This window comes from Orbicella faveolata, unplaced genomic scaffold (assembly GCF_042242905.1).
Source record: "Orbicella faveolata isolate gen_17 unplaced genomic scaffold, um_ofav_v1 contig_1, whole genome shotgun sequence".
Taxonomy (NCBI): Eukaryota; Metazoa; Cnidaria; class Anthozoa; order Scleractinia; family Merulinidae; genus Orbicella; species Orbicella faveolata.
Window position 1 is genome coordinate 24,896,811 of NW_028301536.1, and position 25,913 is coordinate 24,922,723.

The following is a 25,913-nucleotide window of genomic DNA, read 5'->3' on the forward strand; positions in this document are numbered from 1 at the left end:
TTATTGAGTACCGATGTGCGTGAATCTATGAAACTCTGTTACGTCATCTTGAAGTGTCTTTTAATAAGCGCACTCACATACCGGCCGATACTGCTAAAAATGAATTTTTTATCCTTCATTGTCCCTTTCTTCTTGCGCAAAGTTCCTTCTCGTCTAATTTTTCTTTCATTTTCCCTCCTTCTTATTTGGCTGGATCACATATATATATATATATATTTTTAAATTTGCTGTGGGGTGTTAGTGCACTGTTTTTTTTCTTTATTGAGCTTCGTTACACCAGAGTGGTACATTAACATTCAATTAACAAAAGACTATGAATCTATCACAATCATTATCGAATCTCATATTGTAGCACTCTTATTTACAATTAGGTTAAGGAAACCTCTATGGAATGGGTAACATCAACAGAACTGCCACATGGACACAATCGTCTCAGCTCCAAACGAATGTCACTTTTCATGAAAGCATACACAGCAAAGTTAACGGCAGAATTACAATAAACCAGGAGCAAGGAGATGGAATCGACAAGAGGATTTACAGAGCAAAGCTTAAAATTTAGGCAAAATGAGACATACGTATTAAGACTGAAACAAAGTACAAACAATAAAATCACACATCCAAGAACCCCTGCCGATGAATTTCTCCGTGTTCGTCTGTGACATTTTGGGACATTTGGCGGTCCGTGGTTGAAATTGACGTCTTTTTCTTGAGAGGCCGTTTGCCTGGCAAGTTTTTGAGAAATGTATAAAATGCGGAGATAAATAACTAACAGTACAACGCATGATAAAATACCTAACAAAAAGTCAATCACAACACGATAGTATTTTTCGATCGGTTTTCTAAGGTGGCTGTCGTACAACCAAAGTAGGCGAACAAATGTAGCAAGAAATGAGATAGCCCAGGACATGGCAATTATCAAAATGACTCGTGTAGTTGTCATGAGTGATGCATACCGGAGAGAATGTACAATGGCGATATACCTGTCTATTGCCATCGCCCACAGGTTCAAAGCGGAGGCCAAAAGCAAAAAGTTATAAAATGTTATCTGCACCCTCCAGTCACACCGGAGCTGAAAGGTGCAAACGAGTCCGCTCGGTGTTGCGAACAAACCGACGCAAAAGTCCGCGACTGCTAAGGATAACACGAACCAGTTATTGGTGACACGCAGGCGCCGTTTGAAAACGATGAAGTAGATGACGAGGCCATTTCCCGCGATTGTTAAAACGGCGATGATTCCTCTGATGGTCCAGTACCAAATGTCTGTTGGTTCAAGCAAAACATGACTGGAACTGCGTGAATGGTTATTTGTAATATTTGACATGTCGTATTCCGTCTCTTGCTTCCTATGAAATAAAACAACCATATTGCGTTACTTTTAAAACGCAAACTTTCTAAAGAAGAAAACACACCTGACAGCTGTGTTTCTTTTGATTGATTCACTGATTCGGTCAGAAGTTGTTTCAGAGCCGTACTACGGTAGTGTGACTACTATGATAGCTTTTCGTCGCTTAACCTCAGACTTTCGAGATGTCCCAAGTCTCTTAGCTTGTCAGTTCTAGTTGTTTTCGATAATCGGTGAAGTAAGTGACTATAAATTCGCCTTTTTAAGCCTGCTAATCAAGGGATACCAATTAAGCATCAACGATACACGGGAAAATATCAGCCCTTTACAGGACAACTTTAAAAAAAATACTGACCTTATTTCTCCTGTGGATCCTGCTTAAGTTTAAGCTCAGTGCAATATAATCGTCCCTCTATGACAGTTAATTGTTTCAGATAATAATATTTTACTTGAACTGGGGTGGTTCAGATTCGGACATGAAGCGAGACTGACTGTTTATGAGTCAGTGATCTGTTGATGCGCATTATTAAAGATTTTGAAATTAAAAAAAAAGACATTGCTTCGTTCTGAATCAACATTCATGTGTCAGCAACGTAGATTAAGTTTATCTTTCTGTTGCGCGCCCATTGTTTTATGCGCTCTTTGATTGGTCAAGCGAGCAGGGCTTCGATTATCCCTAAAGGAAGTAATGCACACGGGCTGGCGACTTGATTGATTCAAATTAATGTTGTTACGTAAGTTAAAGGAACAACAGGGACAAGATTTACTTATTTTCCGTCGTTTGTCCATAAACCTCTTCCTTATTTAATCAATTGGTACTGTCTTCAACTCTTAAGGTTATGAAAGAAGACAAAGCACAGAGCTTAACGTTTCAAGTGCTCTTGATAACATAAGAAAACCATCCAACTCACGAATAATAAATCTTACGTCTTAAGTCTTTTAGTTCATTACTTTTTTTTCCTTTTATTAATTTTTCATATTTCTTTAGAGGTCGGATTCGATCCCATGATCACGTGTCGCCAGCTCTAACAATTCAGGTGAAGCCAAAGTACTATAAACCGTCCCTTTATTATTTTTGAAGTACAGACAAGGACACGCTTTTGCAAAGTATTACGCGTTGTTGGTAGTGGTGGTGGTCGCAGAAGATGTTGAGCAAAATTTAATGTTTCTTTCACATGATAAAATTTGCATATGAAAGATGTATATTTGTTCCTTATCAGAATCGAAATTGTCCTCTAATCTGATTCTCACAATGGAAAATTTCTTGACAATTTTGTTTTGTTGTTTTGACAAAGAAACGGAAAAAAAAAATTAAAGTACCTATTCAAAACTTTTTCAATGACTACGGATGAGGATGCCTGCTCGGTTTGAAAACGTGCGAGATTGCTTTTACGCAATAGGCTTTTGGTCTTCCATCTTGTTTGGCAGATTGGCGCAACGGCAAACAAAAAGTGTTTATTCAAAAACCTTTTCAACGACAACGGATTCAGATGCCTACTCAGTTTTCGATTACTTTCGTGCAGTAGGGTTTTGGTTTTTCCACCTTGTTTGGCAGAATGGCGCAACAGCAAACAATGGAAAACCATTTTGTCATTAAGACCGTTTCAAATATCTGCCCCCAACCTCACATGTACCGAATCTAACGTCAATTGTTAAACTAGTTATGGATTCGAGGCATGTTTAAATTTTAACGTGCGACACACTGAGCACAGACTCAAAATATAAACGTGCTTTAATGCCAACTTTATCATGGCTTTTGGTCCTCCGATTAAAAATTTGGAAGAAATCTTACGTGAGCAGGCAATTTTAAAAACATTGGTGTTTTTTTTTTCATCATTGTATGTAATGCTGTCTTGGGACCGCATAACGCATTTAACTTTGGATCTTAACTCGTAATGGAAATGACAAAAAGAAAATTAAGTGTAGTTAAGAGTTTAAACATTTTAAGATAAAAAGGAAAGTTATAATAAGAGGGTCAAATTTTAAAATATAGGGCTATAGCTAAGCAAATTCTATTTTGTAAGTTAATTAAATAAGACTTGGGTTAAAAAAAAGCATTAAAGGGTCTTTTGATTTTTGCCGCAGCGGAAGGTTTGCATTTTACATGGAGCACAAAATGTTATTTTTAAAATTTGTGGCCAGATGGCAAATTCCCACAAAGGAGAAAACCTGATGCAATCATTTCCTTATTTTTTTAAACGTAAAGTCATCCGATGCACAAAGGAGTTAAAAACAACCAACGTTTACAGAGTCTTAGCACCAGGGACAGGTTTCAATCGAAGGGTGGACCTTTTTGACGTGTTGTCTTTCACATGGTCCAAATCGATCAGCTTTTGTTTGTGAGTGGATTATCTCGTCTCTTGTGTAGTTGTTATTTGTTTCAGCTGGGTACACGGTTGTCACACTAAGTTACACCAGACAACTCAGATAACTCACAGCAAGTCTAATAATTGTTTTAACCTCAATCCTGTAGTCCGTTGACATCATTTTTTGATGCCTGTTTTGCTTGGATTACAACTGTTACAAGCGCACTGGTAATAGGTCAAAAAGCGCAAAATGCAAATAAATAGATATTATGTGGGTTAAGTTCCCCTTCCCCCTTCCTCCCCGCAGCTACACTAATGGAAACAATAAGTATATTATTTTCCAAGTTAATCTTATTCTTCTTGTCGGCCATCACATAGTTTTCCCGCCTTTTCGTACAACAGCTATCGGATATATCTAACATTGTACAACATGCTTGACTACGTTGTCTTCGCTTTCCGGTATTTCATTTTTCCCATGGCCGGTTATCATTTTGTATCAATCATTTCAGTCATGAAACCTATAAAAGACGTAAAACATTATTAGATAGCATTAAATCACGGATTTACTCAAAGATCGAACTCGCTGACAGTGGAAAATATCCTTTGCTCCCCCTGCGCCAGTGGTCATGTAATTTTAATTTTAATTTTAATTAAAAATTAAAACAGTACACATGTTTTCAACATAGTGAGCCTGATTTATTGACTTAGAGAAAGAAACAAGAATACAGTTTTTGGAGCAAAGCTGTGTAGCAATAACATGGAAGATATATTCTCTCTTACATTCAGTCCGTGGCAATTTCAATCTTGCAGGTCCAAGCAGATAATTCGGGCATCGTGCGAAATCGGAGAAGAAAAAAAAATAATTTACTCACAAAGAAAACAACGTAATATGTGCTGATTGTGCCTGATTAAATTTCCCCACGTCCCTTTTATCTTTTTCTTGTCTCTGAGTAAATAATAATCTCCTTTGCTTCCAGTGCACTTTAATTTTAACATCCAAGTAAGCTCAGTGATAAAGGAACGATTGAAGGGAGTAAATAATGAGACAAAACAAAACAAACTAAAAAGCGAAAGGAAACGGATATATCTCGTTTAAATTACGAACAACCAATGCAATAACCTCATCGAAACTCTTTTAAGCAGCACTTATCTTTTGTGTAGACATTTCCTTTCTGAGGATTTCATTAAGATTTATAACTAAATAATTTTTGGCGATGATGCGAGGGGAACTTTTAAATAAATAGCCATCCATTATCTTCATAATATCTTTTGGAATAACTTTAAAGAAGGGTTTGTTAATGCCGCAGCTACACGTCTTCCTTTATTTACATTGAAATTTATCGAAAAAAAAAAAAAAATACAAACAAAATGTCACTTCCAACTTTCGTATATATGTTATATCAGCTCGTAGTTTCTCTCTTATAATCGTCGAAGAAGATCGCCAGTTGCTGAAAATTAAATAAAGAAACATCTCAGAGGATTAATATTTTCTTATATATTGTATGAACCCTGCTCTGTACAACTGATAATTTCGCTTTCCACCATCTCTGGCCCATCAATGACAGAGGACAACAACAGTCCACTGAACAATCAAAACTAGAAGCAAAAATATGTAGCTGATGTAAAACTCGAAAAAACACTCTGTATCCCGATAAGGCATGACTTTTAGTCAATCATAGTGCACAGAGAATCCAGTCAGACCCGATCGGCTACTTCAGGAGAACTTCTCGTTTATTAGTACAATTAAGTATGTTATCACTATCTAGTAGCGAATATAGCAAAAAAAATCCTCAGCATTCTGTTTTTCACTTGAAGTATAATCTAAGTGACTTTCTTACCTTTCACGCATGTTTTTTCATTGTTGTTGCTTTCATGAGCCAGGTAATCTTTAGGGCAATGCCAGACGCAATACACTCTTCCACCACGCACGAGTTTATGCAGACCCGACTTACACGTTTGGCATTCCCGGGGGTTTAGACATTCTTGGCAGTTATACGGGCAACCTAAACATGAAAAACCATGTATGTATTAATGATCTACTTCTACCTTGCATGTTTCATGGGGGATCCCCCTCCTTCACACTCTTAACGTTACTTTTAATTTCCCTTTTACCAATAGTATTTCCTTTAAATAGAGATGCTTTAAGAAAAGACGGCAGTTGTAATCATAAAACAAACGCTTCCTATGAGGGTTAAATCTTCCTCAGTGGTACTTTTTTACCGGCATGCCATAAAACCTGCGGATATATCAGAGGTGATAATTTGTCTAAGAATATTTTCTTAGCTTGTTGTCAAGGAAGTCATGCATACCGCCAATTTTGGGTCACCAAATTGCAGCTTGTTAGTAATGCCTTACGGTGAAATGAGTTGGGGGGAGGAAGTTGTTCCCATGATAAAGGGCGGAGATGCATATCGTCTCCTTTCGGATTGAAAATTGAGGATTCTGTTCATTCAGCTTCTTGAAAACGGACGGCTATCGTCTTAACCCATCTAGTTCACATAAGGTACCACCAAAATAACTTAAAAAAGGAGATCAGGCAGATCTTAAAACTTTCTTCCAGTTGATGACAGGGTTTTTTTTATTGCCATTCCAGTCAACGTAACCCTAAAGTATTGTTTTGTTTGAAATGTTTCTTTTTGGAGTCAATCAAAGCTTGAGCCACGCTCAGATTGTCTCTTTTAGAGATATCATTCATAGCTTTAAGCATCCCCGTTCGTTTAATGAGGGAGGCCCTCTGATGTGTTCTTCATCGGTGTCTTTTCAGCTTCCGATCTCTATGTGACGTAATCTTGATGTATGCATACTTACGGCCACAAATCTTTGGCTTTCCTGCTTGTTCTATCCCAAAATATCCCGATGGACACTCCATGCGACAGTGATAGACCTTCCGGATGCGGATTCGGTACCAGCCCTCTTGGCACTGGGAGCATCTTTCGTCTAAGCAGCCGAGTTTATCTATGAAAAGATAATAGCTTACTTACTTACTCCGCCTGAATGCTCTTTCTCTTATCTGATAAACAGGGATAAACAGGTATTGAGATTTTTTGCGGTTATCGTTTGTCACCATTTATCACTTTTCTCAAATGAAATTCAAAATCTTAACAGAGGGAAATGGTTATGAAACTCAGCAAACTTCAAAGTAGGGAGGAAAGATGACAAGATTTATGTTTTAACGACCACGACGTACCGAGTACAATCTTTGGTATTGCGCTCATTCACTATGATTTAATTACGTAACAGAAACGTTTCTATTAGTAAGTTCCTCCGTCAGAAGTACACAATTATTGTGTTTTGTGCACGGTCAAGGCCAAGGTCTAGTAAAAACCTACAGCAAAGAACTTTGTCGCGCTTCATTAGGTCAATATGCTTATTGTTAACATGAAACTTCAGCCCTAGCTCCTTTTGAGTGCGTTAGAAGGAGGACGTGACTCAGATGAATGCAGCCTACCTGTCTTGCAGACCTTTCCCAGGGACTGGGTATTGTCTGGGAGATACCCAACAGGGCAGGAGTGTACACACTTGGAGAAAACGCTCTCGAGAAGAAAAAAGTTGTCTTCACACACATCACAGTTGTACGAGTCTTGACAGCTCTTGCAATTCGCTCGGCACACTGAAAAACAGGTGGCTTTTTTCAGTCGTTTATTGATTACAAGAATTATCTTTTTGGTTAATTTATTGATGGTTAATTACTTAATGTTTTCACTTCATGGCTCATGCATGAAAAGGAAATTTTAAATATCCGATAGAATGAGGAACGGTACATATGGTTCGCTATTCAAACAGTGTTTTATTACACAGTACCCGTTGATAAAGTCCAGCTGAACTCTGAGTGATAAAATCATTTCCGAAACTAGTTACCCTTTTGTAAGGTAGTCTGGCTGCAGACGTCTAGTTTTGCCCTTGTGACGACGGCGCTGTGCCGCGTGAAAGAAAGTCAATAGCATAGGTCTTCACGCAAGCCACCTTACAAGAGGATAACCAGATATGAAGGTTAAGGATGAACCAAATGGCTTGTCGCCAGCTCCCGTAGCCGCTGTTCCCTGAGGCATAATGATGCAAGTATGAGTATCATTTACATATATCTCGCACAAGAGATGCTATTTCATCTCTGGTTACCTCCTATTGTTCATTTTCTCAATGTAGTGATATGTGCGTTGTGGGAGTACAATACCTCGCCCATACAAAGAACACAACAAAACTAGCCCTGTTAAGACTCCGTTACGGAACACTCCGTTGGAAACAATGCACTGGCCGTTCGATCGTCGCACTTCGCCACCGGTTACAGAAATGATATTTCTGAACTACACACACTGAGGCAAATGAAAACAGTTTACTGCCTTTACTACTAACTTTCACAGTAAGATTGATCGCTGTACCAATCTTGCTTTCTATAGAAGCCATATGGACAGTTGGAGAGACACTTAGTTCCTCCTTTGTATTGTAGGACCCAGCCTTCCTTGCAACGTGAACAGAAGAAATCCTCGCACATTTCTGTAATTGTAAGAAGAAAGCAAGATAGCGAAGAAGACCGAAAAGATGATCCTAGGACAAAGTTGGGGGAAACTCGTCGAAGCCTTATGATGAGAGGATGAGAGAAACTATTCTCCTAGTAAAAAACAACAACAGTAGTCTAATGTCATGAGACTTAAATTTTTTTTTTTGTCAACCTACTTTTGACTGACCATAGCATGTCGATGTGACATCCAGTAGCACAAATACTAGTTGTGTAAAACGGACGACTTTGATCATGAACAAGCTAAATTCACCATCGTCACATTTATGGCGAATTTATAGTTGAATTTAGATGATATAATCTTGAACTCATGTAAGAATACTCAGAAGAGAGTAAAAAGTACTTCTAGAGGCTGATCGTTAGCTTTTCCGTCAGTTTCCTTTTTGCAACATTGGCTTCCTCTACAAGCACGGTCGTTGGAATGTTACTACAGTGGAAAATAATGCATTGTATTTAGTTCTGACCTGCGCGGCATCTTGTTCCGTGTTTCACGAATCCCACGGGACACGAAGCAACGCACTGAACCTCGGCGCCAGTGCCTTGCTGCAAGAGTAGGAACCCGTCTTCACATCTGTCACAAATGTCAGCAAACTTCTCCTCGCACTGGGAACATTGAGGTATTCTACCGCATCCTACAACAAGAAACAGACATTTGAGTGGACAAACATGATACACGTGTAATTCCAGCCATTACGCAAAATCTATCTTAGAAAACGAAACTATCCTCAAAACAGTTTAATCTGAGTTGGAATTTCAGATTTCAAATATTAATACAATTTCTAACCAATACAATGCAGCACTAACTAAACATATGTGTAAAATTTCAGTGGTAAGTTACTGTCAGTTTACGTTTACCGTACTGTCTTAGCAACCATAGGGAACTGAACAAAACTTATGTACGTCTGGCTGTCTTCACTGTACTTGTAACTCTTTCTTATACCGTTACTTAAAGAAGTCTCATACCGTTACTGTTTTTACACACTAAGCCATTTTCTTCTGTTTGTATTGCGGTGAACCCGTCAGGACAGCTAGACACACATAGTGCGCCCCAATAACTTTCAAGTAAAAGAAAGCCTTTCTGACATCTCTGACATGTCCTGTGGTCCAGGCACTCTGCACATTGCGGAACGTTTTTAATGCAAATGCCTAAAGTGAAAGCAATAAAATACCAGGTAAAATAACGTAAGGCAATTTTTCGCGTTCTCCGTCGCGCGGCCGTCCCCAATATTTTTTTAAAAAAGTTAAAAAAGAGTTGTCGAATCGCTCCATTCTTCCATTTTCCGGGTGTTCCCAACTATAGTACGCTTCATTTAAATCTTCAAGTGACTCTGGCATTTAAATCAGTCCTCATAGCCCAGTCTTCGAACTGTTTTTTAGAATTCTCGTGGCATTGATGTATAATTGCAGACACGGAGAAGATGACCTGAACGCTCGCTTGAAATTATTCATTTATTTGAACTTTATTATTTTTTTTTTACTTCCCTCACTTTTAACACAGTACAAACTTCATATTTCATTCAGTAACAAGCTTTAAAATTGTTAATTTGTCAGTATTTCTCTCGTCCGCTTTAACTAAATGTTTTGAACCAACCAACCTACTCACTCGTTTTGAGTTACAAGGGAGGGCGATGGAAAACGAAACATTTTTAGGGGATGGACTAACTTGAAAATATTTACATAAAGTTTGAGCGTGGAAATATATGACAAGAATAACAATAAAATTTGAAAAATAATTTGCCTACCATGGCGGCGGCTGAAATTCCTGCTAGAAATAACAACGTGTTTTAAGCCTTAGGCACAATGTTTATAAACTTCACTCAGGGTCGAACCAAGACACTTGCCTGGGTACGAAACTGATTTGAATTTATATTATTTATCTATCTTAGGTTCCTGTTAGAGGTAATGTTGAATAATTAAGTAAATCATGATATAGACAAAGTGCTTCTTTTCTGATATTGCCTCGGTAAGAATTTTCGTCTGCCTACGATCCTGACACTTCTTTTGACGAACACGTTTCTACTCACGAGGTAAAAATGACACCGACAAGAACTGAGTTAGGGTGAGTGAAATATAGTTCGTATGTTTCACATTCATTAGAGCAAATCTCCGAGATATAAAGCTGAAAACCCACAAAAGAAATATTTTGCGTGGGATGAAGTGAAAAGCAAGAAGATAAAGAGGGAAACCCAACACTAAAATATTTTCTTAACTTAAATATGCAGCTCTAATTGTACTGGCTAATATAAGATGAATGCTCGCTGGGATCTATATATTAGGGACAACCAAATCACATTAGTGCAAGTGACGTGCAGGTGCAACTTCGTGCTATCTACAAAATAGTCTATAATTTCATGCGCTAAAGAGACTTTCATAGTTAGGAACAGGTTGCATGAGACATTCTTGAAGATAGGAGGGTTAAGAGTTTTTTGGGCTGGGTTCTTTTACAAACAGTAAAGAAGCTTATTTGCTGGTCTGTTCAAGTGAGTGAAAGTTACCTTGTTTTTACAGTAATTCGATTTATGTCCGCAATTCAAGGTCTTTTAGGAAGGAAACTTCTATCTAAAAATTAATATTAAGCGTTGTCCTGAGTCGGGAATGTTCTAGAAACGATTGCCAGCCGTAACAAGATTCGATCGAGATCGCTAAACTTGATAAGTACGTTCAAGCAGGGATCAAGGAGGAAAATGCGATCTAAAAATTGTGGCGAGTGCCTAAGGAAGATAACCCGTAGTGAGGGTCTAGCGATACAATTTGATTCATGAGACTTCGATCAAGGTCGCTAACCTTGATTAGTTCAACCAAGAAGATTAACAAAAGTTAAATCTGTTTACCTTCATTGCTCGGTAGCAAGCTCGGTTGTTTTGCCTCTATGAACTCTCTGTCTTCCACACTTGTTGCTCTTCCACTTGCAAGAAGTACAGCCCATGTGACAAGGAAACAGCCAGTTTTCACTCCCATGGTTGACGTAGTTAAAACCCGCTTGTTCAAGTTAACAAAGATGTCTCTTGCTCGAGTTGTTGACCTGCGCTACTGACAAATACATCAGACACACAAATCTTAAATAGAATTGCTACCAGATACCCATAAACGTGCTTATCGCGGTATCCTCATATGATGTCAAAGGTGGCGAATTGGGTGTCGATGTGGTCAATTAAAATCGAAAACAATCTTTCAGGAAAACAAGATTCCTGAACACGAATTTATTTTCAGCATTTGAAGGGAAGATATCAGTTATGCACAGAAAGACAACGCAAAGTATATTTTAAAAAATATCGCCTTTGCAACTCTTGTTCGAAGGTAAGTACTTTGTTCGCGTGGAGATAACCCCGGTTGCCCCCAGGAGATGAATCTAGTAAGTTAAATTCTAATTTTTGACGATCAAAACTTATTACGGGCACTTATCCTGATTTGAATTTATTATTTTTAGCGAAAAAAAAGGTGAGTGCTTTTAGAATATTGACAGACGATGCTTATTTCTTATTTATGACTGATACCGGTGATGATTTTTGAACCACTGTTCCCATGTCCTTAGCCGATCTAATAGCCATTGACATCACAAACTTGATATAGTGTAAACAGGTTGGGTTTCTAACTTATCATGTCGAGAACGTTCTTGCCTAGACAGAGTATGCTAACTAGTTAATTCTAACATGCCTTCCGGCAGTTTTTGAAGTTGTAATAATACCTGTAAATCTGACAATATTCCAAATGTCGTTCATCTGCAGTTACATGAAATCCGAAGGACGTGATGTGGGTAGCTCAGAAAATGACTGATCAAACACAAAACAGGTGCCTTGAAAACTTCCTGTTTCTACCCTATCTATGTCTACTTCCATTCCTGTACAGAAAAGAAAACTATCATAAATCTATCACATCTATTTCTTTATCTGATTTATAACCGAAGAGTAGGATCTTCGAAATCATCGATTAATTCCACCGCTTTGCGTTTTCCCTTTATTTAATTGCCACGCGGAACTTAAGTAAACTAGTATCACCTCAGCAGTTCTTGACCCGGTTTCGAATTTTTTCTTTTCTTTTCTTTTCTTTTTTTTTTTTTTTTACGGTTTTTTGTGTTTTTCTTTGTTACTTCTTTTATGTTTTAGCTTAAAAAAAGCCGCGTAGTCATTAACATCAGGTGTGACTTAAGTAAAGTCTAATAGTTGACTTGGGTCAGTTTTAAAAATATCTTTCGGGACGGGTTTAAACCTGGGCCAAAAAATTTCCTTTTAAAACCAACGGCTACCAAGGGAACCCAATAAGTTAGGGTGAGAGTAGCCAGTTTGAGAGAGTAATTTTGAGATGACACGATCAATACCACCTCGATCCATATGGAAATGTCCTTGCTTTTAGAAATTGACCAAGATAAGAAAATGAGTGAATTATTGTTATTTTTTTTTTTTTACTGACAGGTGTCAGTCCATTTGTTCATTTGCGCCCTGCTAAAACGGCACGACAATCCACGATGATTTCTCCCATAACTCTCATGACCATTTGCATGGTCGAAGGGCACGAAGAGTATCAGACGCGATAGACGACGAGAGTTGACCTGAAACTTGCGGTTACTTGCTACCATGCTCCTGTGTGCAATAGAATGGAGGTCCAGTTTTCCTTTTGCTTACGATGCATTCTCAGTTTTTGAGATTGTCGGTGTCCAGAATTTCATTGCCAACAACAGTTTCGAACAATTTCAGGCACCCAAACTTTAATGGAATAGGTTAACACATTTTTGTCATTTTCTTGATATAATAGCTGTACTGAGGATATTAGAAGTTTAGTGTTTATTTTATAATTAAACAAGGACCCAGGTCAATGGAGTAACTCTATGGGCCCGGTCCATGAACCACTTCATGTAGCCAGTTCATGGACCACCTCCTATACACCACTGTTGACCCACTCCATGGACCACCACTTGGAGCCAATTTATGGACCACCCCAATAGGGGTAACCCGAAAAGACTGACCCCCGGTCCGCGGACCCCCACTACGGACCGGGTCCACGGACTATCTATGGACCGGTCAACGGACTGCCCCTACGGACCCACTCTACGGACCACCCCCCAAAGCTTAAAAGCTGTTTTCAGCGTAAGGAGATGTTTACCTTCCATTCGTGGCTCAATCTGGCCATGGAAGACGTGTTTTTAGGTCGTTCAAGCTTGTTTGTATCTGTAATTTGCGCTGAGCAAATTATGAAGCCTGGAATGAGTTCACGAATCCACGTTAGAATGGGCTGAACAAAATGGTGGAGAGGAAACAGCACAAATTTCAAGGCTTCCCGCAGGCTTCCTGGAGGCTTTCACGGTCTTTCATATACAGTATGGCCACAGCAAAGGAAATGGAAATGTGTAATGATTTGACTTGAATTGCGTCCGAGCCTGAACCAAAGAATGTTACATTTGCAAAATGTAACGTTCGAAATTTCGCCGACACGATCTATTAAACAACCCATAAGTGAAATATCTATTTCTTGTTTTATTTATTCTATTTTGGGGGGTTGGTCCGTAGAGGGGGTTCGTAGGGGTAGTCCGTGGACCGGTCCATAGGTAGTCCGCGGACCCGGTCCGTAGTTGGGCCCCGCGGACAGGGGGTCAGTGTTTTCGGGTTACCCACCCCAATGGACGCCTGTATAGATTTTGACGCTATTCTACCCCGAAACTCATGAGGTCGACTTGTGGCAAGTCTAACCCTGTAGATCTGGTCCATGGAACACCTGACACCTCATAGAGCCATGTTCTTGGACCACCCCTATAGATCCCTGTAGACCCAGTCCATGAACCACCTTGGGTACCCATTCCAAGGACCATCTATTCATTCCAATGGACCACCCATATTTTCAAAGGCAAACTTCACCTCTGGTTATAAATGATAGAATGCGGACTGCAGATAGGATATTAAAAACATCAATACTGAAACAAATATCAACGATATATCAAGACATATCATCATCAATATTTCACTTTCCAGCGTCTACTATTTCCAGACAAGAGAAGTTGGAAAAAGTTTTAAACACGCCCGATTACTGGGAGTTCATATTGATTAAAAAAAAAACATAACCACACATAATCTAATTGAGGAACGTCACTGATCTGATCTGATCTGAAGCGTTTTCACTCCAATTGAAAGTGCTTTTAGTTTCCCTGTCCTTGGCCAGGCGGTCCATATCAGTCAATGTGTAAACCCTTCAACTGAATGGCGCGTTCTTTATCACTTCTCCAGCCATTACTCAGCCTCTCTCTCCTTCTGCTACCCTGCGGATTCCAGCAGAGGGATTGCCGGGAAATGCAGACAGTTGGTCTTCTAAGTATATGGCCTATCCATGATCACCTTTTTCGTACATCGTTCATCGGATCGATGCACGAAACATCCCTCCACATTTCTAGGCATCATTCGCCGTTACTAGAAATCATTTACCATATCTCTAGGATTATTTCATTTTTTATTTCCATAGCCACAAGGTAAAATACTGCAGCTTATCTGAAAAAAATTGTACATTAGACACCCAGCTGTCGGCTGAAAATCTAGGAGACTGATAGGTTTGGTACATAAAAGAACTTTAATTTAATGATCACACAAAAACAATAGATGTAAACTGAAATTATATATTAAGATCTTTCAACAAGCTCTTTACAGTTTATAGCTATACTTTATGCTCCTTGTTAACTTGATCTACATATAGCGGAAAACGAATTAGCCATCATCATAATGTCGTAAAAGAGGAATATGTTGTAAAAATTATCATGCACATTTCAGGACCTCGCAGGGCTTTGGAGGAATAAGGGAACATTATGCATTTATTTTTAAGGAGCAAGGGATATTTTTTGGTCTAACCGTAGTTAACAAGGAATATCTCTACTATTAAAGGGAACTTTTTTGGGGAGGAAATGTTTGGGATCAAATTAATGGGAAACAAGGGAGAAAACGCGACCTATTTAAAGGATCAAAGAATCGTGTTTCCCATCCTCAGAGCCCCTGCCCGTAATTACTGTCTAGTATCTTCCCCTTTCATCAGTTTTTACGTAACTACCGATACGATAGAAAAGTATATAAAAATTCTCAATAGGAACCCACTAAATGTTGAGTGAAGTTAACAGATTCTAACAGAACATAGTCACCGGCTCTCCCTTTTCGACTATTCATCTTCTCGAAGGAGTATTTAGAAAGTGGAAAACGTTATTCAAAATTTGAATTCGTTTTACGTCAGACGAACTCCTCCAAAGATAATTTACTTTCACTTGTTTACAAAGAGGAATAAATTCTAAATGACTAGGGACCCGGCCACGATACACCGTAGAAATATTAAAACGCAGCTTAATTTCTGCGGTTAAGCCTACCGTCTACATAAATACTACTGGACATGGAGCTTTTCGAAACCGGAGGAATTTGAAAACGCCGGCCTTGCGTTTTAGTGTGGACGGAAAACATTTTGAAAACGGAGCTTTTCGAAAACGACGCAGAAGCTCACAATGATTATGTAACTTTGCTACCCTGATCTTCCTCAAACACATGTTGCGTTTTCAAATTTCCCAGGCGTGAAGTGGGCAATTTTTTAGCCCATTCTCCTTCAATTTTACTTGACTACATGCATCAGTTATTTAGGGAGAGCTTCTAGTGACCTTCTAAAATTATTATTCTGTATACAATTACTGAGGATTCCAAGAAACACGAAAAGCCCGACTGATCTAAAGATTAAGCTAGCCCTTTATGTTAATCGAACGACGTCTGCGCTCTATCGCCATGGTATAACCAATACCATCCGATTCTAGCGTGAAAATTCATTCCTAGCGTCTATATAGCAAACAGCACACGCAGATTTGATGCGACAAAGCATTTTCTGCATGGTATCATGAGAAGTACTGCAGTGCGTGACGTACTCAGTTGTAGTCTCAATCATCAATGTTCCATCCATTCAGGAACCGAGTTTATGACACAACTGTGTGGTTCTATCCGATCAGTTTTGGCCATTCTCACTCCCCAGCTGTTGTCTCATTCATTTGTTTGTGGCCTCAACATCTTTTCTGTACTATATAGTGACCTGTCGTAAAAGCAACTTATCCTTTGCGGTTTGGCTCTAAATCGGCGGCTCGACTGCTCCTTGAAAAGTTCCTTGAAAGCCAGTCGACATAGAAGTAAATTTAACGTTGACTGTGGATATACTCCAAGATCTTAATTAAACGTTTTTACGGATAACATGAGTATTCTAAACAAATTCTGCATTATTCACAGTCGTTGAACTTCCCATGAATGCATGTTCATCTTTTTATGTTTTGAAACAAAACATCGTCATCTAGGTCACGTGACCCTGTAAAGAGAAAGGGAAAAAACAGAGCTCTATCATGTGCAATTTCGATTCAAAATATGGTAAAAATTCCCAGTTACTTCACGAGTAGTAAAACCTTTCCAGATAATAATTCTCTCAACAAAAATTTAAATTACAGACTATCATAACATTAACGTTGGAAGACCTTGCAACACACAACAATAGTTTTTGAAAAATATGAAATTGGCTGAAGTGTTAACTGATAGCTAAGAAATGAACGAACATTATCTGATACGGTCTGTACCCTGTAATCCAACCATCGCAACGACGTGAGGTCAAATCAGATTTTTACTCAGCAATACTGGCTTTGTTATGAACCATTACCAAGCAGTATTTACACCAGATATTTCTAGCAAGAAAGCTCTTGACCTCTGCCTTCAACGATCAGAACATCATAGACCCAATCTGACTCCAAACTGACTCCAAACTGGCAATGTTGCCTGCTATCTGATGGGATCAATTCTAACATTCTCAATTTTTCTAATAGGTACAGCTTTTACGAAACCTTCCGACCTCAGTACCCATCCATGTACGCCTTAGGGTTGCGTCATTTCACTTACCTCTTAAGTAAACAGACATTTCCTGTTTTCACGTTTCCATGGTTCGTGTAACCAAACGGACAGCTTTTCACGCAAGTCGTATGTAGTCCCTGGACAATTTTCGATGTTCCTGGCTCACACTTGGTGCAGTCAAAACCATTAACACATTCCTCACAGTGGGCTATGCATCCTGCAGAATAGGAGTTGCTAACATTCATTACCAGAACAGAAGAGTCAAATTGAAAGAGAAAGGTATACTCTGGTCTATTAAGATGGGAAGATATAAGGAACAACAATAGTTTGACTAGTTTCTACTAGCCCTTTATTGCGTCAGGCGGCGAAAATGGGCTTGCCTTTTGCCTTTGCTTCAAAGCGACTCTGTGTGCAAAAGGTCCGTTATGAAAATGAAACTAAACGTGCAAGTGAATCACATTTTCAACTTAATACTTTATCACAAAGACTCGTTTTGACAAAGAGTGGTTTTGACAGACTCGTTTTGGAACAGAGGCAAATGGCAACTTCCGCTCACAAGCATCACTCACGTCTTAAGTCAATGTCAAAACCTGTAAACAATCAATTATTTTTATCGGTGTTCACAAGCTATATTAATGAAATCCCAAAATGGAGAAGATACCTCCAACAAATAACGGATTCCTTGAAAGAAAACATGTTACGTAGAGGAGACTTTTAAGACTGACGCTACTCTAGGATATCTGATGCCTGTTCGCTTATAACTAGGCTCATGTACTTAATTAAAAGTTGTACTTACTGAGACAGAATTTTTGTTTGTCGCCAAGAGTAAAGAAACCTCTGGGACACTTGCGTTGACAGTGCCTTTTATTATAATTGACTCGATACCAGCCTTCCTTGCAGGTCAAACAATATTCGTCACCACAGCCGTCTAAAGGAAGTTGACAGAATAGCAAGTTGCTCAATGCCCTTTCCTAGCTAAGAAAGCCTAGATATTGTGAACCACGTGGTATATTATGACAAAATTCTGTAAACTGATTGGAGCACGAGCAGCTAAGGTGTCCAGTAACAAAGTAGTGTTCATGTGAACCCTCTCTTCATTTGTTTCCTTTTCGTTGCGACTAAATACTGGTTCTACATAACGAAACCCTTTTCGGAAATGGCTTTCTCCCCATAATCTTTTCAATGATAGCAACAATCATTTTTAACCGACTTTGCTTAGTCCAAATTTTATCCTCGAATTTTGCTATAATTTTGACTAATTTTGTCCATCATTTGAAACACCATACAGACCGAGTTAGACTCTACGAATTACTATTACCATCAGTTAACAATCGATTTCATACCTTTCTGTAGATGTACTAACAGCTGAAGCACAGTTTCTAGATTCTTTCTAGTTTATAATTAGGGATTTCATCTACCGACATTTCCATATTCGTTTACCTTCTGTAATCCGTTGGCATCTCCTTCCTTTTCTTGCGAACCCAGCAGGACACGTGGAAACACACGTCGAGTTGGAGAAAGCCGATAATTTGATCCTGAAATATCTCGGCTTACATCTACGACAGTTGATTTTGTCAGGACATCTCTCACAGTTTAAAACGGATTGGCATTCTTTCCACCCAGAAAAAAAAAGAAAAAAAAAAAAACAAGAAATTTAATGTGACTGACATGGATAGAAAAGTATTGTGAAGCTCATTGTTAAAGTTTGTTCAGTTTTCTATTTTGACATAATTTTAACTTTAAAATGGAAGATGCATGCACTTGTACTATACAAAGATATCTAATCATGGACTATCATCTCAGTTGGAGTGGATGCCACCTGATAAAGTTTTCTAGAAGATGAGATAATAGAAGATGAGTTTACTCTGTATTGCTGAAACTTTCATTGCTTTTTATTCATTCCTCACTGAGATTTTAATGTGTCAACTGACCCCCCTCGTTATTTGAAATTGCCATACCAGCCACATTTTGCACTAAGGCAAAGCCAAATTTAGTCTTATAAACAGAATTCTTCCTTTTTCTACTTTTCTTGAGTTACATTGTAGAATTAGTCCTTTTTGCAATCTTCTATCACTGGTTAATTTCATATCAATTCACGTTATTTTACTGCTCTCTGAGAAAATAGTGAAATCCAAGATGGCGGACTAAATGACGCCATGTGACGTCATGACCACAAAAAAGTGTGTTATTTTGCAAAGCAGGCCAAGGGCTATTTATTAAATGCATTTTGATATGTCGTATTACATCGTAAACTTAGGGAACGGGATGGCTTGTACTTTCGTGAGTTAATGTCTCTTCAAAAAAGCAAAGAAAATATATGAAAGATCATATATTTGAACTGCCGTGAAAGACGTTAAGACATGGATCATCATTGCAGTTATGTACACCAATTTAAACTGCTGTGAAATTAAAGCGTGAAAAAAGTTCAGGCTTGAACGGGAATTGATTGTTGGTACAACAACCCATAGCTTGTAAGCCCAAAGTGTGATTTTCTCTCATGTCTTCTATGTCAGTGATGACAAGTGAACTCTCCAATTCAGTCTTACCCAGTAGTGTTTTCTTGCAGTATTTTCCAAAGTAGCTAGAGTTTGCGGCGACAAGGCCTCTCGGGCAGTTTCGTACGCAAACCATGCCAGATTTGTTAAAAAAGGCATGCAAGTCATTCCTGCATTTCCGACATCGAAAACTGTCAAGGCACTTGGCGCAGTTGGGTACATTGGACTGGCATTCTGTAAAAATATAAAATAAATAATTATTGCTAACAGTCTGTTGTGTTAATCAGTTTTTCAGTTTTATGTTTTTAAAGTGGAACCTGGACTGAATTCAGAATTTAATGAGATCAACAGTAATTCGACAAGACTAAATATTTCACTGTTTTTATGGCCATTAGATCGATGAGAAATGTGGATGGTCTACATTATAAATTCGAATAGGAAAGAAATTAGGAGCAAATTGACGATGAAGAGAAAATCAACTTTACTTTTAAAATCAGCCACAGATGTGAAAGTAATATATCAAACACGAAAGACCGTGTTTGACCACATTTCCAAGAGAGTTGAAAATACGACGCCTAGTGGAGTTTTAGAACTTCCAGGTGTTCAGTTGGAAATGTGGTCAAACACTGTCTTGAAAGTTTCATAAATCTTCTCAATCGAAACTTCAAGTACAGAGAAAGCGGACGAATTGTTTCATTTCCTTTGTTTAAGCTAAAATTACTTTGAGAATAGGGAATCAAGTGTAATCAACATCGAGAAGGACTTAGGAAAAAGAGCAGTTTAGTTCCAGGGGTTGAGTGTGTACGTGATAAGGAAGTACCGCCATTGCAAATTACGTACAGTTGTATCGCGGGAACGTACCCTCTCCTCTCAGTCACCTCCCCTCCCACAGCTACCTCGTCAGAACTTAAAATGCCGAGAAAATAACATGCTGATTACGAGTTGATGGAAAAATCACACATAAGTTGGTTAATTACTTGACTGTGTGTCTTTGCAAATCTTTTTCCCATCCTTCTTTACGGTCGACGTGAAGCCAGTCGGGCACTGTCTCACACATTTCACATCTCCCATAATCCTTTTCTGGAGTGCATAATATCCCGATGAGCAGTTCGCACAGCTGACCGGGTTGTGGGGGAGACAATCGTCGCAGTGTTTTGCAGCACAACCTTAGTAAACAAACAACATTGTGGTTTTCATTCGAAATAAATTAAATTCATGGGATGGTCTGTAAATAGATGACAAACCATATTAAATGAGATTAAAATATCTAAAAGCTCTCATTTCCTAAACTGTAATTTTTGTGTCATTAGCGAGATCGAGAAAGCCGTACACTTTTAACCTGAATGTTACAAATGGAGAGAGAGTATTGAGATTGGCAACCTCGACAAATCTGAGATCAGTAATAATTTTGAATCCTGTCCTCTCCATTCATAAATTCCTGGATTCCTTGGATGAGTCTTTCTAGATGAGATTTCGTAACCCATAGGCGAACATCTCGCGTTGTGTCCTCTCACAAATTCCAGGTTTCCTGGTTATACCTTTCTAGACGTAATATCATTTGTCATAAGAACCTACCAAGCTCTGTTCTCACACATATCTTGGAATATCCCTTTCTAGACGTGATATTGTAGCCCATGGGACAAGAGCGAATGCATCGTATGATGGTGTTTTTGCTCCTTTCGTATTCTACAGGGATGAAGACAGTCCTGCATTTCTTGCAAATGAGTCCATCGTTGCATTTCTCACATCCTGGGATAAAGCCACACCCTAAATTCGAGCCAAGAAGATATGATACAAAGGTGAACAAATAACGACGTACTTAAAAAACCACCCTTGCTAAATACCTCCGTCAGCAATCAAGAGCTCGTTTTTATTGCGAAATGTGAAACGTTTACAGGATTCAACCACGATGAGATAACATAAAATATATTATGGCAAGTCTCCTTATATACTTGTCTTTCTTCTTCTAAGAGGTAAGTTCAGAAAATAAACCTAAAGAAATTTCACCATAAGAACGTGCTCCACCTTGACATGAACGATAGACTAAAAACATCCGGTCATATATCGTCACATTCTGTACGTGACCACATCGAACGCTTTATAATTATGTCTGAGAAATATATTTACTGTAAATTCTATAAAAACGACCTTCTGCCCTCCAGAAATGCGTCTTTTCTAGGATAGCAAATTTTCGTAATGTTTTTAACCACTGCTCAGTGCTTTATGCCAGCAAAAATGTAAACCGCATATTAAAATCTCGCCATGAACAGCATGAACACAGACTGTGTTTGTAAATAAATACTTCCTTCACATTTTTATCTCAGTCTGCGCGTGCACATACTTCGACGTTAATTCTTCTTCAGCGAGGATAATGGAAATCCTGTCTTGCTCAGGGTAATTTGTAAAACAGACATTGTTTAAAAATAAAGGAGCATTCTTTTGCAAAGAATGCCTATAGAAAGTTTTTTTCAAACTTAAAAAGGCGAGATAAGAAAAAGCTAGTGTTCAGATGTACTACAAAGCGTGTGAAACAAAAGGTTCGCTATACACTAAAAGAGCATTTTTTTTTCTAAATAACCTGGTCACAACAGTCGTGTATTTCGCTTCGATGAATTGAGTGTGTGAGGGCAATCGAGCTTGTATCGCCCACACACTAAACGAGTCCCCATACTAGCGCGTCGTTTTTCCAATTTCGTCTTCAACTGAAGGGAGGGTTTTCGATTAGAAAGACTGACTTTTCACTAGATTTAGCAACTTAAAGGAAAACCTACTGAGCACTCCGAGTCACTAGTCTATATAATGTACGTACTCTTGTAACAACGTATAACACCTGCATGTAACAATAATTAAATCTAAAAGTTCGTTTTCTCACGCTTTTTGAGTCCACAAAACAAAGCTTTTCCCCAGATACCGATGGCTGCCAGTTACTTAGCACACCAATTAATACAATTGACCCCATGAGGGCTATCAGACCGTCGTTTTGGCACATAGTTGCTCCCGAAAAAACACTGTGTGGAAAAACCAAGTGTTACGTACACAACTAACCACAAGGGGAGCAAGTGCTTGGAGTGTGTAATTTCAGGAGAATCGTGGTTTTATCAACTGTATCTCTTTCTCGGCATAGTACAAGTATCGAAGCCAAAAGAGATGTCTCGAAATTGATGAACGTGTTGTCCTGCCAACAGTGACAAAGTCGTCTATAACCAGTAAATTAAACAAACTTCTATTGACAAAAATAACATCATCTTTTCCTCGCGGTTTCATTTGACCTAAAATGGCATTCCTGAACTACTTAGAATTAATGTCAATATTGTTATTTGGGTTTGTTTCCCAGGCTTAAGATGCCGATAAAGAAACTTCGCTTGCCTCCTCGTGGCGAGGCGTGCACGTAATCTTCATATTTTGTGCCGATAACTCAAGTTGACGCGTAAATGATTTGAGAAGCTTTTGACTTAAAATTCATTTTGAAAATCTTGGTACTTGGGGAAACATGTCCTTGATTCTTCTTTATGGAAAGCATTTAGACCGATTTATCACATTTTAAGCAGAATTTACAGCGATAAAGTCACTCATTCTTAAGAAGCTTTGAGAGGGAGCAGAAGGAGGCTTCTGTCCACCTTCATGAGCGTTGCAATCTTAAGGTTTGTTACTGCTCGCGCTACAAGCTCGTGTGCTGTCGCTTTATTTATTTTTGAAATTAACGGTAAGTATGTTAGGGAGCGGTTTCCTCTCGTTGACGGCGGCGCTCTCGGGTTATACTCTTACTTAACTCAATTTTTTTTTTCCATTTGTCTATAAAAAGATACTTTTACTCCTATTTGTCGCGTATGGAAGCATGCATGGCGATAAGATCACACTTAACGGCAATGTCTTTGGTATTATTAAGGCATGCTTTGCACGTGCAAAATAACCTTCGAAAATAGATGTTAACCACGGTAGAAAAACCACCACAGAGATAATAAGAAAGCAAAACAAGGATGACACCAAGGTTGCAGAAGATAGGGACGGATTACAAACCACTAGCATGAAAAATTCAAGCCAAATATTTCAAAATGAGTTTAAGTAGCTTTGCGGACTAGAGCCGGAAGAAGCGTAATTATTGAGCACATACTAGCGCTTGTACTCGTCTGAATATGCTTCTAATCGTCTTCCACAAGTAGACAATAATTGCATGATCGAGAAACAGTATAGCGTAACCTTTTCACTCTCGATGCCAAGTTTAAAATAGAAAAAAAAATTCTCGAATATCACTTTGCAAAATGTTAACACGCAAACAGCTAGCACTGCGAAATACACACTCAATAGCTAACGATTTGAAGAGAAAAAGAAAACATTCATTTACTCATGCGAAATTCAGAACCGCATAAGTGGAAAATTGATATGTCCTTTGTTCAAACGATAACTCAAAGAAAAAATATTATATTGGATAATGATACTTGGTTTGACCTTAAATCGTTTTCCTGAGGTGTGTTCAATAAAGTGGATTAATAATACTAGTGCGAGCAGAAACCACACGTCTCGTTTTGTGGATTAATTACTGAATTGATTTGGGGAATTCATGGAAACGGCGTTAGAGAATTGGTCAGTTGTGGGTTCGATACCACTTCCAGTCGAGTGACATAACCACGTTAAATCGATCTTTCAAAGCTGATTTCTTTATACAAATAAAACAAAATCCGCTTAAACCAATAAAAATGTTGACGATCTACATGTAATTTGGAAATTGTTTTCATTTGTGTTTTAATTCCATGTCGAATTGGGGACACCGTAACAATCCACGTCATTTAAAAATAGGATTTTATCTAGGGCCAACTCGAGAATTTCTATACGAATTTGCAGCAGGAATAAAATTCCCTAATAAATATTTGTATTAAGATATGTATCCTAAATCTCATACTCCGTCCTCAGCCAGAGAATCAAATGATCTGCACGACCAGAAATAATGGTTTGCCAGATTCTCTTCAGCATAAATGGCTGTAACCTTGTCCAACATATTTTGCACGCAATCATTTTTGGAGCCATATCGTATCAGCACCAATGCTGAGCGAGAGGATGTAGGATAAAGGAGATACTCGTTATCTTCCTAAATATTTTACGATACTGAGAACACTGTTAATTTCGAGCATCAATAACTTTAGGCGTCGACACACAGGTAAAAAAAGATCTTCTTCTTAGTCAGTTCAGGGGGTAACGACAATTCTGTGCAGAACAGTCGTACTCGACGATTGCAGGGAAGGTTTCTTTCTGGAAAGTGTAAGCAGATCATACCTTAACATTTTCTCAGTTGTTGATATAAAAAGACATGGAACTCAACCCAACCTCAAGTTTTTACACTGTTCAGTTGATGATTCAAAATTTTACTTGAACAGATGATGACTGCTTCAATTTATCCAACTGAAAAAAAAAACTAAAATCTTAAGAATTTCAAGACACGCAAGGTCGCTACCGTTACGTTGCAGAATAGTAGAGAAGAGCATGAGCTTACTAACAAGGAAGTTTAGTTGAACTACACTCACCAGGCCACAACCACCGCTTGGTTCTGTGTGTTTGAAGGTCAGTCTTTTGCGACGAAATCTCAGCCAAATTCCCCTCTCCATTAACAACTGGATGTCGAAGACAGCTTAATTCAGCGACAACAAATAGAAAGATTACTTGAAACAGTAGCATGGCTTACAGTAACTCAGTGCTGCACTTATTCATCAAGCAACCTTTGGCCTATCAAAACATCGGAAACTCGTGCATAATTCGACGCCCGGCTTTTCCTTTCTGCCTCCGCTCGTGGTTTCTGGCTTGCCTCATCAGAATTCCACGAGAAGATCACTTTATTGACAAGTACTACTCCTGCTTAGCATTAAACATTCAGTATATTTGTGTGACACAAACTAAAGATAAGCTCTTAAAAGCACGGATCATGACTGATAGATGTTAACTTGAGAAACATCTATAGGAATTAAAAGTAGGGTTGAACCGGGAAAAATACATCTTTTTCGAAATAAAATGACAAACAAAACTGAAGGCAGAGTTGATAGTATTGCGTCTTTTTAAGTTTTGAAAAGATTCTTTGCATTGCTACAAAGCACAGGCAAAACAATCTCGCGTAAAGGACTTGATCTGATATCTAGTTTAAACAAACAAAATGGATATTGAGAGCTGAAGATTGGAACGAAAGTCGCTTAACTAATGTCGGCGGGAACGTTTCATGTCTTAAGCGTCAAAAACCATTTCAATTAGTAGGTGTTTGTTTAAAGCACAGCAAAAAACACGTCAAAACATTGTTAAGTAACTAGCATGATATAATCTGATTAAAAATAATAAAACCCAGTTACCTCGACAAGAGAGACATATTCATTGTTAGAAAAAAAAAATACAGGAAATTAGATTGCATTTTTATTTCATCAACAATATACAATTCCTGATGGACCGGAATACCGG

The 25,913-nt window shown here is 38.5% G+C and overlaps 3 protein-coding genes and 1 long non-coding RNA gene across 5 annotated transcripts; 1 reads left to right on the forward strand and 3 right to left on the reverse strand.

The window, feature by feature from the left end:
- Positions 1 to 118: 118 nt before the first annotated feature.
- LOC149118504 (histamine H2 receptor-like) lies at positions 119 to 1,848 on the reverse strand. 2 transcript variants are annotated; one of them, XM_089297021.1, is made up of 2 exons: positions 1,698 to 1,848; positions 119 to 1,343 (listed from the first exon to the last, which is right to left on the reverse strand). In XM_089297021.1, exon 2 carries the CDS (start codon positions 1,319 to 1,321, stop codon positions 368 to 370), a length of 954 nt encoding a protein of 317 aa, XP_089153147.1. In that variant the 5' UTR covers positions 1,322 to 1,343; positions 1,698 to 1,848; the 3' UTR covers positions 119 to 367. The 2 variants fall into 2 exon arrangements, with proteins under 2 accessions (XP_089153147.1, XP_089153144.1); XM_089297018.1 differs by lacking the exon at positions 1,698 to 1,848 and having other exon boundaries at positions 119 to 1,363.
- A 2,474-nt stretch (positions 1,849 to 4,322) lies between these two features.
- On the reverse strand, positions 4,323 to 11,213 carry LOC110066471 (furin-like protease 2). The gene is made up of 8 exons (XM_020773699.2): positions 10,993 to 11,213; positions 9,125 to 9,307; positions 8,626 to 8,793; positions 7,999 to 8,139; positions 7,097 to 7,258; positions 6,457 to 6,603; positions 5,487 to 5,651; positions 4,323 to 5,096 (listed from the first exon to the last, which is right to left on the reverse strand). Exons 1-8 carry the CDS (start codon positions 11,117 to 11,119, stop codon positions 5,068 to 5,070), a joined length of 1,122 nt encoding a protein of 373 aa, XP_020629358.2. The 5' UTR covers positions 11,120 to 11,213; the 3' UTR covers positions 4,323 to 5,067.
- Positions 11,214 to 11,237: 24 nt separating this feature from the next.
- LOC149118505 (uncharacterized) lies at positions 11,238 to 14,210 on the forward strand. The gene is made up of 2 exons (XR_016209525.1): positions 11,238 to 11,950; positions 12,571 to 14,210. It is a non-coding gene; the product is annotated as an uncharacterized LOC149118505 (long non-coding RNA).
- Positions 14,211 to 14,691: 481 nt separating this feature from the next.
- On the reverse strand, positions 14,692 to 25,604 carry LOC110066476 (uncharacterized). The gene is made up of 8 exons (XM_020773704.2): positions 24,998 to 25,604; positions 21,057 to 21,248; positions 20,459 to 20,647; positions 19,533 to 19,715; positions 18,427 to 18,597; positions 17,783 to 17,914; positions 17,035 to 17,203; positions 14,692 to 16,456 (listed from the first exon to the last, which is right to left on the reverse strand). Exons 1-8 carry the CDS (start codon positions 25,146 to 25,148, stop codon positions 16,447 to 16,449), a joined length of 1,197 nt encoding a protein of 398 aa, XP_020629363.2. The 5' UTR covers positions 25,149 to 25,604; the 3' UTR covers positions 14,692 to 16,446.
- Between the last annotated feature and the right edge of the window lie 309 nt (positions 25,605 to 25,913).

What these genes read in the sequence shown, in the direction of transcription:
- LOC149118504 (XM_089297018.1), bottom strand. Translation starts at nt 1,363, where the DNA reads ATGGTTGTTTTATTTCATAGGAAGCAAGAGACGGAATACGACATGTCA.
- LOC110066471 (XM_020773699.2), bottom strand. Translation starts at nt 11,119, where the DNA reads ATGGGAGTGAAAACTGGCTGTTTCCTTGTCACATGGGCTGTACTTCTT. An exon ending in CGGAACAAGATGCCGCGCAG is followed by an intron (nt 8,140 to 8,625) that starts GTCAGAACTAAA and finishes TTACAATTACAG; the next exon opens with AAATGTGCGAGGATTTCTTC. An exon ending in AAAGCCAAAGATTTGTGGCC is followed by an intron (nt 5,652 to 6,456) that starts GTAAGTATGCAT and finishes TTTCATGTTTAG; the next exon opens with GTTGCCCGTATAACTGCCAA.
- LOC110066476 (XM_020773704.2), bottom strand. Translation starts at nt 25,148, where the DNA reads ATGCTACTGTTTCAAGTAATCTTTCTATTTGTTGTCGCTGAATTAAGC. An exon ending in CTGCAAGAAAACACTACTGG is followed by an intron (nt 18,598 to 19,532) that starts GTAAGACTGAAT and finishes CTGGGTGGAAAG; the next exon opens with AATGCCAATCCGTTTTAAAC. An exon ending in CAAACAAAAATTCTGTCTCA is followed by an intron (nt 17,204 to 17,782) that starts GTAAGTACAACT and finishes CCTATTCTGCAG; the next exon opens with GATGCATAGCCCACTGTGAG.